This window comes from Leucopleurus acutus (genome assembly GCF_964270905.1).
Source record: "Leucopleurus acutus genome assembly, chromosome: 17".
Taxonomy (NCBI): Eukaryota; Metazoa; Chordata; class Mammalia; order Artiodactyla; family Delphinidae; genus Leucopleurus; species Leucopleurus acutus.
In genome coordinates this window covers 50625486-50643270 of record NC_139159.1, presented here as the reverse complement: position 1 = coordinate 50643270, position 17785 = coordinate 50625486, and the positions used below count along the sequence as shown (strand labels likewise).

Sequence of the window (17785 nt, the reverse complement as noted above, 5' to 3'; positions counted from 1 at the left end):
TATTGATGAGGACATTAGGTACTGAGCAGTATACTTTCCACCAAGAGTTTAGGAGCAAAGAGATACCAAAGACAACTCTCAAAAGCACGTCTGCCAATAACCAAGAATACCTTGCACCTGTTATATATCAATAGTCTACAAATACTTTTTCTCTTCTCTCAAATCTCTAAAACCAGGTACCCCTCGCACATTTTTAAGATAGCATTTAAATTTTAAGTTTAAATAGTTGGAAAGGATACATTTTCAGATATATTGTGTATTGTAGGTGTGATTTAATTATATTTTTATCAAAGCTTGGAGCTGCAGATTTACCTCATTCAATATACAGAAAATGTCTACTTTATAACCTATTTGGCAAACTAGTCCACATTGCCAAACCATCACACAAATCTGACTTTATATCAAAAAGAGTCCAGGGGCTTCCCTGGTGGTGCAGTGGTTGAGAGTCCGCCTGCCGATGCAGGGGACACGGGATCGTGCCCGGGTCTGGGAAGATCCCACATGCCGCGGAGCGGCTGGGCCCGTGAGCCATGGCCGCTGGGCCTGCGCGTCCGGAGCCTGGGCTCCGCAACAGGAGGGGCCACAGCAGTGAGAGGCCCGCGTACGGCAAAAAAAAAAAAAAAAAAAGAGTCCAACTTCATTTTTAAATTCATATAAATGTGTTATTATGGGTCACCATGATAATCATCTCAAAATTCCAATTCTGAAAAAGAGAGATGAGGCACCAGAGTCTCGCCAAAAGTCTGTTGCCTGAATGAAATAACGTGCTGCCTCGTTCCATGTTTCTTACAAAACTTCTCACTGCTTTGCCCTCAGGAATCTCTCCTTCAAGACAACTCTCCTTCAGCGGCAACTCTCCTTGTCACTTTGCCTGGTGCCCCAGAGATTTTTACATCCTGAGGCAATATATTATATAAAGACCAAAATTCAGATTAGGTATGGTTGAGGAGCATGCTTTTATTTTGAAGAGTAGAAGCCACGCACTTATAAAAGTGAGTTGGAAAGAAAAATTTACAAAACAGAAAAGTGTTTTCAGGTAGATCAATTTTAAGAAAAAAATGAAAGAATACATATGGTAATATGTGCCCTTGAAGTTATTAGCACCCGTCTCCTCTCCAAAAAACCTTCCTTCCACATCAGGGTACACTTTCAAGACCACTGCCAAAGCTTAACACACAATATACTAGACATACTGACATAACAGAATTAATGAAGCTTCTCAATTCCTTTTATAAATTCTTTAAGCAGTAGAAATATCTGACTATATTCCTTTTCAAGGATTACATGAATAATCTAGTATTAATTTAAAAATCAAAAAATGTTAAGCCCAGAAGAGACCTTAGAAATCATTTAAATTGATGCTGTCATTTTACAGATTTTAAAACAGAAGCAATAATACATGAAGTGATATGTCAACAAGAGTCACGTAACACCAGGGCAGGAACAAAACTTGGTTCTCCTAGTTGTCTCAACTTAAGTCACCCTGTTCGTAGAGAATGTCAAATTTTTACCAATATACTGGAATGCAGTGATTTCATAAAGATCTAACAGAAAATCCATATATGATATGCTTGATTTGGGGTATGGGAACTGATTATATATTACACAAGCACACTAACTACAGACTTGCCGGTAATTACAGTGACTTGAATTGCTTTTTAAAAGACTTACCATCTGATATACTGAAAACACATATATCAATATATTTTAAGGGACTTTCTTAAGAATCACTTTCTTTTACAACCATACTAAAGGTATCATTCATTCTGCTTCAAATCTGATAATTTATAGTGAAAGAATCCATATCTGTTACATTTGCAAATTAAACACTATAATTCTAAAAAAAGTACATTCTTTATTTTTTCAAAATTAGATTATCCATTGAGAGATGGTAATCTATTTTTCCCGAAAAGTAAAAGAAACAAAAAATTAATGTTGCCACACTTTGAAGCTTAAAATAATCCTGACTGTAAATTACTTTTAATGTCTTTACCACTAGAGTCTCTATTCCATGATTACAAAATAATATCTCCCTTAGAAAGTCATTATTTTTCAATTTAACTAAATATATAGCTTTAATTTATTAAGGAGTATCATCTTAAGAAACTAAATGAAAGCAATATTTCATAAAATCTTATTATACTGGTACTCCATAGTCCTGCACTTCATTTATTCTCTCTGTATCCTAAATATACCTCAGAAGAGTTAATTAATTGTTAAGGATGGCTGCACGTGAAAGACCCTTAAAATTAAAACAAAAGATTATTTTATCTTGTTCTTTTAGGAGATTACTAAAATAATTTTTAAATTGCTTTATAATTAAATTTTAAGCTATAAAATATTTATATTGTCATTATTCTACTTCATAAAAATAATCTTACCAAAATGCACTGAACTTAATCCTTTGGAGCTATGATAAATCAAAAACTGTGTTCAGCAAATGTATGGACACCAAGGGGGGAAAGCGGGGGTGTGGGGGGGTGGGATGAACTGGGAGATTGGGATTGACATATATACACTAATATGTATAAAACAGATAACTAATAAGGACCTACTGTATAAAAAAATTTAATTTAATTTAATTTAAAAAAAATGTGTTCAGTATCTATTGTGAGCAAAAGCCTTCTTCTAGTACATAAGGCAACTGAGTATACGTAGGAAGATCCAATTTGAAAAGAGAAATTAAACTCATTATTCTTTTCATTTAGAATATAGGCCATATATATATATGTATATACATATAAAAGGAATGCTTTCCCAAGTAAATTATGAATGAAAATTAGTTTTTATGTTTAGTCCCTAACATTTCCCTCAGATCTAAGAAAAAATATGAGAAATGTGGGGGTTACTCTCTCTGCTTCCTTTCTTCTTCCATAAATCATCCACATCAGGTTAATCCACAATACAGAGAGTTTTATAGTTGATTACAATACAAAAAATGTTCAAGGAGTGTTCCAGTTTTTCACTGTACTTAACTTATTGACTAGAACTTTGCTCAGCATAAAGAGACCATATGTTAGAAACCAGAAAATATATTTTTAAGCAAACTATATTCAGATGTCATTACAGACTTCTGCTTGTGGCCTAAATGGGGTAGCAAGGGCTAGATTCCTTCATCTGCCTGAAACAACCAAACAAACAAAAAATAGGCAAAATGTATGAAGAATGGTATTCAAGACAATGAACATCAGGCAAAAAAGGCCAGCTGAAATATGGGAAACAAACAAGATAAGCTCTAAAATTGCCCCAGGTTACTGTTTTGAGAGGCTTTCCAGGCAGCAGACTAATACAGAGCAGCTGAAACTCACTTTGGCAGACATCCTAAGTTGAAGAGAACAAACTAAGCCTGAGGAGGCCAACACAGCTAGCTTTCGTTGAACAAGTTATCAGAGAAGAGAAAGGTGAACAGAGAAAGAAAACTCCAGAGATCTACAGAGAGACCCTTCAAGTGTTCAACTTAGTAATGATCAGTGAGCATGAATGTGATTAAATACCCAGGAGTGGGCAAAAAAGATCATCTGAAAGGATTAGAGAAAACAGTAGATGTTCCTACCAGCTAGAAAAGAAAAACTCATAATCATGAGGTATTGGTTAAACTACTCAGGAAAGCCTTGCCTCTGTAGAAGAGAATAATTAGCGCTAAACTGAGCACTGTTCCAGATCCACCTAACAAATCACAAAAGCAAGATACAAAAGTTAAATTGTTTCCATGTAACTTAACTGCATTCCAGAACAAAGCTCAAGGAGTTATAGGAATGAAAAAATATATAGCACCCAACAAAGTAAAATTTTCAATGCCTGACATTCAACATAAGATACTAGGCATGTAAAGAGTCAGGGAAACACATACCATAATGAGAATAATCAATCAAAACTAACCCAACACTGACAAAGATGTTAAAATTAGCATAGGAGAACTTCAAAACAATTATTAGAGAGTGTGTATTCTACACGTTCAAAAAGTTAACCAGACTGTGGAAGATATAAAAATGTCTATAATTGAAATTCTAGACATGAAAACTATAATGTCTGAGGTGAAAAAATACACTGAATGGTATTAACAGCAGATTTGACACTGTAGAAGAAAAGATTAGTAAACCTGAGGCATAGAAATAAAACATAAACAAAATGAAAATAGAGAAAATTAAAATTTGATTTAATAAAAAAGAACATAAGTGAGCTGTAGGACAACTTCAAGCAGCCTAGTGTATGGGTAACAGGACTCCCTGAAGGAGAAGAGAGAGAGGATGGGCCAGTAAAAATATATGAAGAAAAAATTGACAACATTCTATACAGCCTATGAAAACTATAAACACATAGATCCAAAAAGCTCAAAAACACTCCAAACACAACAAACATGAAGAAAATTAACAAAGAAACATCATAATTAAATTGCACGTAACCAGTGATCAAAAGGATATCTTAAAAGCAATCAGACAAAAAAGACACATTTTATATACAGAGAGATAAAGATGAGAATGATATTACAATTCTAATTGGAAACAGTGAAAGGGAGAAGGCAGTGAAGCAAAAATATGTAAAATATTGAAAGCAAATAACTGTTAAACTAGAATTCTATACCACGCAAAAATATCTTTTAAAAAAAACAAGGGCAAAAATTTTAGCATAAAAAGTTGAAAGCATTCATCACTAGCAGACTCGTACTATAGCAAATATTGAAGGAAATCTTTCAGGCAGATGAAATATGATACCAGACAGAAATATAGATCTACAAAAAGAAATGAACACTACCAGAAATGGTAACAACACAAGTAAATACATAATATTTCTTTATCATTTAAAACTCCTTAAAACATAAGCCTTTTAAACAAAAAACAAACAGTGTATTGTGGGATTTATAAAACAGGTAAAAGTAAGCTATATGATACCAATAATATAAGTCCAGAAGGGTAGAAATGGAAGTACACTATTGTAAATTCTTATACTATACTATACACCAAATGGTATAATATCAGTTCAGGTTGACTGTGATCATTTAAAGATGTATATTACAAATCCTTAAGCAATTAATAAAATAATAAAACAAAGAGCCAACAAAGCTAATGAGCTAACAAAGCAGATAAAACTGAATCAAAAAAGTACTTGATTAATCCAAAAGGGGACTAAAAAAGAAATAAATATCAGATGGTAAAAGTAGAAAAAGAGCAAAATGATATAATCAAACTTAACCATATCAGTAATCACATTAAATATAAATTATCTAAACACCCAATTGAAAAGCAGGGATTGTCAGATTGGCTAACAAAGCAATACCCAATTATATGCTGCCTATAAGAAAAGTACTTCAAATATGAAGACACAAATTAGTTTAAAGTAAAAGAACAGGAAACATAAACAATGTTACTACTACCCAATAGAAAGTTGGAATGATTATAGTAAGATTAGACAAAACAGATTTCAGAGCGAAGAATATTACCAGGAATAAAGTCACTTAATAATTATAAAGGGGCCAATTATTTAATAGGATGTAATACTGCTAAATGTTTATGCACCTAAAAATAGAACTTTAAAATACATAAAGCAAAAGCCAATAAAACTGTAAAAAGAAATGGACAAATCCAAGTATAGTTATATATTTCCATACCCCTCTCAATAATTGATAGAATAAATAGGTAGAAAATCAACAAGAATATAGTAGACTTGAACAACTCTATTAAACAACTTGACCTATTGGACATTTAAAAACACTGTCAAAAAATAGCAGAATATACACCCTCTTCAAGTACACACAGAACATTTGTCAAAATAAACCATATTCTGGGCCATAAAATAAGTTTCAGTACATTTCAAAGGATTCAAGGCATACAAAGTATATCTAGGACCACAACAGAATTAAATTAAAAATCATTAACAGAAAGATCTCTGGAATCCACCCCCAATATTTAAAAAATAAATAACATATTTCTAAGTTATTCATTGGTCAAAGATGAAAAGTAAAATTAGGAAGTATTTCAACTGAATGAAAATGAAAAGACAGCATATCAGAATTTTGGGGATTTCACTGAAGCAGTACTTAGGGCAAATTGACAGCACATGATGCCTATATTAGAAAAGAAGGAACATCTCAAAGCAATGACCTCAGCTTCCACCTTAAGAAACCAGAAAAAGAAGAGACAATTAATTACAGTTAGCAAAAGAAAAGAAATAATAAAGATCAAAGATGAAATCAACAATTTAAAAAATCAATAAAACAAAAAGCTGGTTCTTTGATAAGATCAATAAAATTGATAAATATCTGTCAGACTAAGCAGGGAAAAAGACAGAAGATGTAAATTACCAATATCAGGAATGAAAGAGTTAGCATCACTACAGATTATACAGATATTAAAAGAATGAGAATGGAATACTGTGAACAAGATGCTAATAAATTCAATAACTTATGAGGAACTAAACAAATTCCTTGAAAGATACAAATTACCAAAGCTCATTCAAGAAAAAAATAGATAACCTGAATAACTATATCTATTAAAGAAATTAAAACTGTACTTAAAAACTTTCCCCCCAAAATAAAACTGTATGCCCAGATGGCTTCAAAACATTAAGGGATAAATTATACTAATTCTGCAGAAACTCTACTAAAACATTGGAGAGGAAGAAATACTGCCCAACTCATTCTATCCAGCCAGCATTACTCTAATACCAAAATCAAAGAAAGACACTGCAAGAAAAGAAAACTACAGATATCAACCCTCATGAACACAGAAGCAAAAATTGTAAACAAAATTTTATCTAATCAAACCCATTAATATGTAAAAGATATAATCCATCATAACCAAATGGGTTTTATTCCAGGAATACAGAGTTGGTTTAACATTTCAAAATCAATCAATGTAGTTCACCATATTAACAAAAAACATATAATCAATCTCAATGGATGGAGAAAAAGTATTTCACAAAATCCAACATCTATTCCTGAGGTAAACAAACAAACAAACAAAAATTCTCAGCAAATTAATAATAGACAACATCTATGAAGAGCTGATAGCTAACATAATACTTAATAGTGAAAGACTGAATGCTTTCTCTCCAAGATAAGAACAAAATAGGGATAGCTTCTCTCATCACTTCCAATCAGAATTACACTGGAGTTTCTAGCCAATGCAACCAGTCAAGGAAAAGAAAAATAATCAGGTAAACCAGGGAGAAAGATAAGGACAAATAAAGAAAAGTTATTAGTTCTGGGCAAAACAAAACAATGAGAAAAGGGAAACAATGAGACAATGGAGAAATGAAATCACAAAGGGGAACAAATTCCCATAATTGTGTCTAAGTAATGTATGTAAAGACATCAGCTTCATATTTTTGAGCTACCTAAGAACTGAGTGATAAAATACTACGAAGGAGATAAATACAAATTATAAAGAACTTAGACAACAATTTAAAATACTGCTTTTACTAATTTCAACATAGCATTCTTTGGGAAATATTAATATATTCCCTAAAGTGGATGGATAAACTACAAAAATCTAGTACAGGTGTGAAACACAGTCTCAACATTTCTTCTTTAAATCCATAATCTAATGTTTATTTCATTAATGTCAGAACAAAAATAAAGAGTAAAGTAGCCTCAAAAGCTGTAAAATTATGAAACACAGAATCTCAAAGCCGTAAAGAGCCTCTTTCAAAAAGAAAGAAAACGGAGGCCAAAGGAAGAGCAGATCTACCAAGTTTATAAAATTATGTGAAGTAATCGAAAAAGCTGTGACACAACCCAAACATTAATCAGTTGTGTGACTTTAAGATGAATTTTAGTGTCTCTGGATCTGAGTTTTCTACACCTATAAAATAAGGAGTTAGGCCAATTGATCTCTAAATTCTCTTCATCTTTGAAAGTCTAAGACCCTATGATTCTAAACAAAATCATAAGCTAAAGAACATAAGCAATGAGACAAATACCTTTTTAATTCAGAGGAAAATTTTTTTAAATTATTTTATCTGAATTGAAGACACTAGGGAAGCTTCTTATTCATTGATTAACCTGAATATTAATTTCAGCTGTCTATTTTATTCAAGATAAGCTTAAGTATAAGAGAATTATGAAGTGTAATTTTCATTCTGTACCTTGTTTGAGCGTAATGACACTCGACCTCCACAACGAGCACAGAACTTTGTTTGGCAATATGAACAGTTATGGCCACATCCATCAGCAAACTTTGTTTTGTGGCAGATACCACAGGTTGGAGCATCACCTTTCTGTTCTTGCTGCTGCTGTGATTCTTCTCCCATCTTCTTTACCTGCTCCTTATACATTTCAAACTGCTGATGAAGTTTTCTGCAGAGAACACAGATAAGAAAAATTTGGTTTCCTGATGTCTCAAAAACAAAAATAATTACCACAATCTGTGGACACAATTTTATACCCAAAACAATCCATAGGAGAATACAGAATAAAAATTTAATTTTCTGTTTATAGAATAACATCTTTTATGGCACATCACATCATAAAAGTATTGTAACTAGTTCTGCCTTCTGCCTTCTGATATACATGCTAATTTAAGAAACAATACAATTAAGATACTTCTTTGAACTGTAATTGTAAAATTTCTATCAACCATTTGCAATATATTTTCAATCATATACTGTAAAATATTTACGATGTTATTTTTTAACAGTTAGCTTCACAAAAAGACTGATTTGATTTACACAGTGAAACCAAAACCTATGAACTTCAAATCATTGAGACAGACTCTCAATTGGAATGATCTTAAGAATCCAAACAGAGGGGAAAACATTGGATGAGTGGTCTCACTAACTGTTTAAATCTATTCAATAGTCTCGACATTAGTTGGCTGCAAAGACACTATGAAATATTAGAAGCCTACCAAATAAGGCTGTACAAATAAAAGTAAGGCCTTCATTTTTTCTAGTTAAAAGTAAATAGTGATAGACTTCCGGGAAGATGGCGGAAGAGTAAGACGCGGAGATCACCTTCCTCTCCACAGATACACCAGAAGTACATCTACGCGTGGAACAACTCCTACGGAGCACCTACTGAACGCTGGCAGAAGACCTCAGACCTCCCAAAAGGCAAGGAACCCCCCACGTACCTGGTTAGGGCAAAAGAAAAAAATAAACAGAGACAAAAGGATAGGGACGGGTCCTGTACCAGCGGGAGAGAGCTGTGAAGGAGGAAAAGTGTCCATACACTAGGAAGCCCCTTCGCGGGTGGAGACTTCGGGAGGCGGAGTGGGGGAGCTTGGGAGCCGCGGAGGAGAGCACAGCAACAGGGGTGCGGAGGGAAAAGCGGACAGATTCCAGCGCAGAGGATCGGGCCGACCGGCACTCACCAGCCGACAGGCTTGTCTGCTCGCCCGCCGGGGCGGGCGGGACTGGGAGCTGAGGCTCCGGCTTTTGTCGGAGCGCTGGGAGAGGACTGAGGTTGGCGGCGTGAACACAGCCTGCAGGGCGTTGGTGCGCCGCGGCTGGCCGGGAGAGAGTCCGGGGAGGGGTCTGGAGCTGCCGAAGAGGCAAGAGACTTTTACGTCCCTCTTTGTTTCCTGGTGCATGAGGAGGGGGGATTGGGAACGCTGCTCGGGAGAGCTCAGGGGACGGGCGCGAGCCGCGGCTAAGAGTGCGGAGCCCAGAGACGGACATGGGACGCTAAGGCCGCTGCTGCCGCCGCCAGGAGGCCTGTGTGCGAGCGCAGGTCACTAGCCACACGCCCTTCCGGGGAGCCTGTGCAGCCCGCCGCTACCGGGGTCCCGGGATCTGGGGACGGCTCCCCCGGGAGAGCGCACGGCGCGCCTCAGGCTGCAGCGTCACGCCGGCCTCTGCCGCTGCAGGCCCGCCCCGCACTCCGTGACCCTCCCTACCCCCCGGCCTGGGTGAGCCAGAGCCTCCGAATCAGCGGCTCCTTTAACCCCATCCTGTCTGAGCAAAGAACAGACGCCCTCCGGCGACCTACACGCACAGGCGGGGCCAAATCCAAAACTGAGCCCCTGGGAACTGTGAGAACAAAGAAGAGAAAGGGAAATCTCTCCCAGCAGCCTCAGGAGCAGCGGATTAAAGCTCCACAATCAACTTGATATACCCTGCATCTGTGGAATACCTGAATAGACAACGAATCATCCCAAATTAAGGAGCCCTGTGGATGAAAGGCTCTTGGTGCTGCAGCCAGGACTCAGTGCTGTGCCTCTGAGGTGGGAGAGCCAACTTCAGGACACTGGTCCACAAGAGGCCTCCCAGCTGCACATAATATCAAACAGCAAAAATCTCCGAGAGATCTCCATCTCAACACCAGCACCCAGCTTCACTCAACGACCAGCAAGCTACAGTGCTGGACATCCTATGCCAAACAACTAGCAAGACAGGAACACAACCCCACCCATTAGCAGAGAGGCTGCCCAAAATCATAATAAGTCTACAGACACCCCGAAACACACCACCAGACGTGGACCTGCCCACCAGAAAGACAAGATCCAGCCTCATACACCAGAACACAGGCACTAGTACCCTCCACCAGGAAGCCTACACAACCCACTGAACCAACCTTAGCCACTGGGGACAGACACAAAACACAACAGGAACTACGAACCTTCAGCCTGCAAAAAAAAAAAAAAAAAGGAGACCCCAAACACAGTAAGATAAGCAAAATGAAAAGACAGAAAAACACACAGCAGATGAAGGAGCAAGATAAAAACCCACCAGACCTAACAAATGAAGAGGAAATAGGCAGTCTACCTGAAAAAGAATTCAGAATAATGATAGTAAGGTTGATCCGAAATCTTGGAGATAGAATGGACAATAGAATGGACAAATTGCAAGAATCAGTTAACAAGGACCTAGAAGAACTAAAGATGAAACAAGCAACGATGAACAACACAATAAATGAAATTAAAAGTACTCTAGATGGGATCAATAGCAGAATAACTGAGGCAGAAGAACGGATAAGTGACCTGGAAGATAAAATAGTGGAAATAACTACTGCAGAGCAGCATAAAGAAAAAAGAATGAAAAGAACTGAGGACAGTCTCAGAGACCTCTGGGACAACATTAAACGCACCAACATTCGAATTATAGGGGTTCCAGAAGAAGAAGAGAAAAAGAAAGGGACTGAGAAAATATTTGAAGAGATTATAGTTGAAAACTTCCCTAATATGGGAAAGGAAATAGTTAATCAAGTCCAGGAAGCACAGAGAGTCCCATACAGGATAAATCCAAGGAGAAATACGCCAAGACACATATTAATCAAACTGTCAAAAATTAAATACAAAGAAAACATATTAAAAGCAGCAAGGGAAAAACAACAAATAACACACAAGGGAATCCCCATAAGGTTAACAGCTGATCTTTCAGCAGAAACTCTGCAAGCCAGAAGGGAGTGGCAGGACATATTGAAAGTGTTGAAGGAGAAAAACCTGCAACCAAGATTACTCTACCCAGCAAGGATCTCATTCAGATTTGATGGAGAAATTAAAACCTTTACAGACAAGCAAAAGCTGAGAGAGTTCAGCACCACCAAACCAGCTCTACAACAACTGCTAAAGGAACTTCTCTAGGCAAGAAACACAAAAGAAGGAAAGGACCTACAATAACAAACCCAAAACAATTAAGAAAATGGGAATAGGAACACACATATCGATAATTACCTTAAATGTAAATGGATTAAATGCTCCCACCAAAAGACACAGATTGGCTGAATGGATACAAAAACAAGACCCATATATTTGCTGTCTACAAGAGACCCACTTCAGACCTAGAGACACATACAGACTGAAAGTAAGGGGATGGAAAAAGGTATTTCATGCAAATGGAAACCAAAAGAAAGCTGGAGTAGCAATTCTCATATCAGACAAAATAGACTTTAAAACAAAGACTATTAGAAGAGACAAAGAAGGACACTACATAATGATCAAGGGATCAATCCAAGAGGAAGATATAACAATTGTAAATATTTATGCACCCAACATAGGTGCACCTCAATACATAAGGCAAATACTGACAACCATAAAAGGGGAAATCGACAGTAACACATTCATAGTAGGGGACTTTAACACCCCACTTTCACCAATGGACAGATCATCCAAAATGAAAATAAATAAGGAAACACAAGCTTTAAATGATACATTAAACGAGATGGAGTTAATTGATATTTATAGGACATTCCATCCAAAAACAACAGAATACACATTTTCCTCAAGTGCTCATGGAACATTCTCCAGGATAGATCATATCTTGGGTCACAAATCAAGCCTTGGTAAATTTAAGAAAATTGAAATTGTATCAAGTATCTTTTCTGACCACAACGCCATGAGACTAGATATCAATTACAGGAAAAGATCTGTAAAAAATACAAACACGGGCTTCCCTGGTGGCGCAGTGGTTGAGAGTCCGCCTGCCGATGCAGCGGACGCGGGTTCGTGCCCCGGTCCGGGAAGATCCCACATGCCACGGAGCGGCTGGGCCCGTGAGCGATGGCCGCTGAGCCTGCGCGTCCGGAGCCTGTGCTCCACAGCGGGAGAGGCCACAACAGTGAGAGGCCCGCGTACCCCAAAAAAAAAAAAAAAAATACAAACACATGGAGGCTAAACAATACATTACTTAATAATGAAGTGATCACTGAAGAAATCAAAGAGGAAATCAAAAAATACCTAGAAACAAATGACAATGGAGACACAACGACCCAATACCTGTGGGATGCAGCAAAAGCAGTTCTAAGGGGGAAGTTTATAGCAATACAAGCCCACCTTAAGAAGCAGGAAACATCTCGAATAAACAACCTAACCTTGCACCTCAAGCAATTAGAGACACAACGACCCAATACCTGTGGGATGCAGCAAAAGCAGTTCTAAGGGGGAAGTTTATAGCAATACAAGCCCACCTTAAGAAGCAGGAAACATCTCGAATAAACAACCTAACCTTGCACCTCAAGCAATTAGCAATTAAAGCAAGAAGAACAAAAAAACCCCAAAGCTAGCAGAAGGAAAGAAATCATAAAAATCAGATCAGAAATAAATGAAAAAGAAATGAAGGAAACAATAGCAAAGATCAATAAAACTAAAAGCTGGTTCTTTGAGAAGATAAACAAAATAGATAAACCACTAGCCAGACTCATCAAGAAAAAAAGGGAGAAGACTCAAATCAATAAAATTAGAAATGAAAAAGGAGAGGTAACAACTGACACTGCAGAAATAAAAGAGATCATGAGAGATTACTACAAGCAACTCTATGCCAATAAAATGGACAATCTGGAAGAAATGGACAAATTCTTAGAAATGCACAACCTGCCAAGACTGAATCAGGAAGAAATAGAAAATATGAACAGACCAATCACAAGCACTGAAATTGAAACTGTGATTAAAAATCTTCCAACAAAGAAAAGCCCAGGACCAGATGGCTTCACAGGCGAATTCTATCAAACATTTAGAGAAGAGCTAACACCTATCCTTCTCAAACTCTTCCAAAATATAGCAGAGGGAGGAACACTCCCAAACTCCTTCTACGAGGCCACCATCACCTTGATACCAAAACCAGACAAGGATGTCACAAAGAAAGAGAACTACAGGCCAATATCACTGATGAACATAGATGCAAAAATCCTCAACAAAATACTAGCAAACAGAATCCAACAGCACATTAAAAGGATCATACACCATGATCAAGTGGGGTTTATTCCAGGAATGCAAGGATTCTTCAATATACGCAAATCTATCAATGTGATAAACCATATTAACAAACTGAAGGAGAAAAACCATATGATCATCTCAATAGATGCAGAGAAAGCTTTTGACAAAATTCAACACCCATTTATGATAAAAACCCTGCAGAAAGTAGGCATAGAGGGAACTTTCCTCAACATAATAAAGGCCATATATGACAAGCCCACAGCAAACATCATCCTCAATGGTGAAAAACTGAAAGCATTTCCACTAAGATCAGGAACAAGACAAGGTTGCCCACTCTCACCACTCTTATTCAACATAGTTTTGGAAGTTTTAGCCACAGCAATCAGAGAAGAAAAGGAAATAAAAGGAATCCAAATCGGAAAAGAAGAAGTAAAGCTGTCACTGTTTGCAGATGACATGATCCTATACATAGAGAACCCTAAAGATGCTACCAGAAAACTACTAGAGCTAATCAATGAATTTGGCAAAGTGGCAGGATACAAAATTAATGCACAGAAATCTCTGGCATTCCTATATACTAATGATGAAAAATCTGAAAGTGAAATCAAGAAAACACTCCCATTTACCATTGCAACAAAAAGAATAAAATATCTAGGAATAAACCTACCTAAGGAGACAAAAGATCTGTATGCAGAAAATTATAAGACACTGATGAAAGAAATTAAAGATGATACAAATAGATGGAGAGATATACCATGTTCTTGGATTGGAAGAATCAACATTGTGAAAATGACTCTACTACCCAAAGCAATCTATAGATTCAATGCAATCCCTATCAAACTACCACTGGCATTTTTCACAGAACTAGAACAAAAAATTTTGCAATTTGTATGGAAACACAAAAGACCCCGAATAGCCAAAGCAATCTTGAGAACGAAAGAAGGAACTGGAGGAATCAGGCTCCCAGACTTCAGACTATACTACAAAGCTACAGTTATCAAGACGGTATGGTACTGGCACAAAAACAGAAAGATAGATCAATGGAACAGGATAGAAAGCCCAGAGATAAACCCACGCACATATGGTCACCTTATCTTTGACAAAGGAGGCAGAAATGTACAGTGGAGAAAGGACAGCCTCTTCAATAAGTGGTGCTGGGAAAACTGGACAGCTACATGTAAAAGTATGAAATTAGATCACTCTCTAACACCATACACAAAAATAAGCTCAAAATGGATTAAAGACCTAAATGTAAGGCCAGAAACTATCAAACTCTTAGAGGAAAACATAGGTAGAACACTCTATGACATAAATCACAGCAAGGTCCTTTTTGACCCACCTCCTAGAGAAATGGAAATAAAAACAAGAGTAAACAAATGGGACCTAATGAAGCTTAAAAGCTTTTGCGCAGCAAAGGAAACCATAAAGAAGACCAAAAGACAACCCTCAGAATGGGAGAAAATATTTGCAAATGAAGCAACTGACAAAGGATTGATCTCCAAAATTTATAAGCAGCTCATGCAGCTTAATAACAAAAAAACAAACAACCCAATCCAAAAATGGGCAGAAGACCTAAATAGACATTTCTCCAAAGAAGATATACAGAGTGCCAACAAACACATGAAAGAATGCTCAACATCACTAATCATGAGAGAAATGCAAATCAAAACTACAATGAGATATCATCTCACACCAGTCAGAATGGCCATCATCAAAAAATCTAGAAACAATAAATGCTGGAGAGGGTGTGGAGAAAAGGGAACCCTCTTACACTGTTGGTGGGAATGTAAATTGATACAGCCACTGTGGAGAACAGTATGGAGGTTCCTTAAAAAGCTACAAATAGAACTACCATATGACCCAGCAATCCCACTACTGGGCATATACCCTGAGAAAACCATAATTCAAAAAGAGTCATGTACCAAAGAGTCATGTACCAAAATGTTCATTGCAGCTCTATTTACAATAGCCCAGAGATGGAAACAACCTAAGTGTCCATCATCGGATGAATGGATAAAGAAGATGTGGCACATATATACAATGGAATATTACTCAGCCATAAAAAGAGACGAAATTGAGCTATTTGTAATGAGGTGGATAGACCTAGAGTCTGTCATACAGAGTGAAGTAAGTCAGAAAGAGAGAGACAAATACCGTATGCTAACACATATATATGGAATTTAAAAAAAAAAAAAGTCATGAAAAACCTAGGGGTGAAACAGGAATAAAGACACAGACTTACTAGAGAATGGACTTGAGGCTATGGGGAGGGGGAAGGGTAAACGGTGACAAAGCGATAAAGAGGCATGGACATATATACACTACCAAACGTAAGGTAGATAGCTAGTGGGAAGCAGCCGCATAGCACAGGGAGATCAGCTCGGTGCTTTGTGACCGCCTGGAGGGGTGGGATAGGGAGGGTGGGAGGGAGGGAGACGCAAGCGGGAAGAGATATGGGAATATATGTATATATATAACTGATTCATTTTGTTGTGAAGCTGAAACTAACATACCATTGTAAAGCAATTATACTCCAATAAAGATGTTAAAAAAAAAAAAAAGTAAATAGTGATAAAACTTCTCACTTCCATTGTCTTTATAAAGGATAATTTAAAATATTTAGAACTATAATTTGGATTTATAAATCAAAGTTCCTAATCAGAACTAATGTTTAGGATTTACAAAGCTGTACATAATGTCACTCCCATCCTAGAAAGGACAAAAGGCTAAATAATCTAAAATATCATAACTTGTTTTGAGCCCTTCACAGAGTTGAGGTTATAAGGCAACCAAATAATCTAAACTCCAAAGAGCAACAAGCCCTTCCAAAGAGCAATAGGCCACACTGTTTCTCTCGGCAGAACACAGCGGAAAGAGGTGTTTCCTCTTACAATTAGGTAAGAGGAAATTCATTAAAACTTTAACAAATTGTAAAGGGCAAGTGTGGGCTAACATGACAGTTTGGAACAGCTAGGGGCCCAGACTCAAGGGAGGTTCACACTCACTCCCAAGCACCCTTCCACATACCTCCACTGGTTATTCATCAGGCATATTGAGAGCAGGGCATGAGAACAAAAAGAATCCTTTGGGGGTGCACATATGCAGGTATAACAGAAGTGACTGACTAGTGGCTGCTAGGACACAGGCACATTTTCCCAGACTATTTCTCCTAAAAAAGCCAAAGCTATAAGCCACAGGAAAAGGGAGTAAACTCTGTCATCCCCAGGGCAAAGGTAAAGATCCATTGCAGCTAAGGAAAAGCTTGAAAAAAAACCCTCTTCCCATGAAAGAGGGACAAAAACCACCTTCAACCAAGATCTTATCCATAAATTAAAGGCCTTTTATCACTAAGGGAGGGGTGGAAACTCCTGCCCCAAACCATTCAGAGACATAAGGCACATTTGCTTCCACAGGAAGGAGGGAGTAAAAACCTTGAGCAAGCCTCATCCCTGAGGCCTAGGTTGACAAAGCCCGTTCAAAGATGGAAGATAGAACACACACAACAGAACACCCCGCCCCTATCACAAGCCTAGGATCAAGAAATACGCACCAGTTGTCTACCTCTGGGGAATGGGCAAGAACATGGGGAGAGACCCCCTCCCTCTGTGACATAAGTGGATAGGAATGGCTGAAGGGGTAGCAAAACAATAAAAACAAAACAAAACTTACAGTACTCCTGCATCCACTCCAAGCAAAAAGCAACAGTGGCTCACGTTAGAGGAATTTGAAGATAGTAGTACACTAAAGATAATGATGGCAACAGCAAAATCCAAACCTGTCTGAACCCCTGACTTGATTGGTGATTTAATTCCCAATACTGACAGTCTGACAGAAAAGGCATGCCAACTTTAAGGCATAAATACAACTCAAAAGCATGAGACTCAGGAAAAAAAACACAAGGAATAAACAACCCGTTGTCAAGAGATAATCACTACAAGTAGATTCAGAGATGACTAAGATGATAAGATTATCAGACACAGACTTTAAAATGATTAAAATTATTTAGGTAAAAGATATAGAGAAAAAAGGTGGACAACAGACATGAACAAATAGGGTACTGAAGCAGAAAGATGGAAACTGTAAGAGTCAAATGGAAATACTGGAAATAAAAAAATATGTCCTCAAAGATGAAGAATTCCTTTGATGGTCTCATGAGTAGGCTTGAAAGAACTAAGGAAAAGAACAGTAAGCTTGAGAAT

General features: G+C 37.4%; 1 protein-coding gene across 21 annotated transcripts in view; it reads right to left on the bottom strand.

The window, feature by feature from the left end:
• Nucleotides 1-17785, bottom strand: part of RIMS2 (regulating synaptic membrane exocytosis 2) — a gene marked incomplete at its 5' end in the record, with an annotated part of 584629 nt that overhangs the window by 440080 nt on the left and 126764 nt on the right. For all 21 annotated transcript variants that reach the window (XM_082858721.1, XM_082858710.1, XM_082858742.1 and 18 more), the window contains one exon: nucleotides 8083-8293. In XM_082858721.1, the coding sequence (XP_082714847.1) occupies nucleotides 8083-8293 (211 nt within the window). The remainder of the gene's footprint in view (nucleotides 1-8082; nucleotides 8294-17785) is intronic.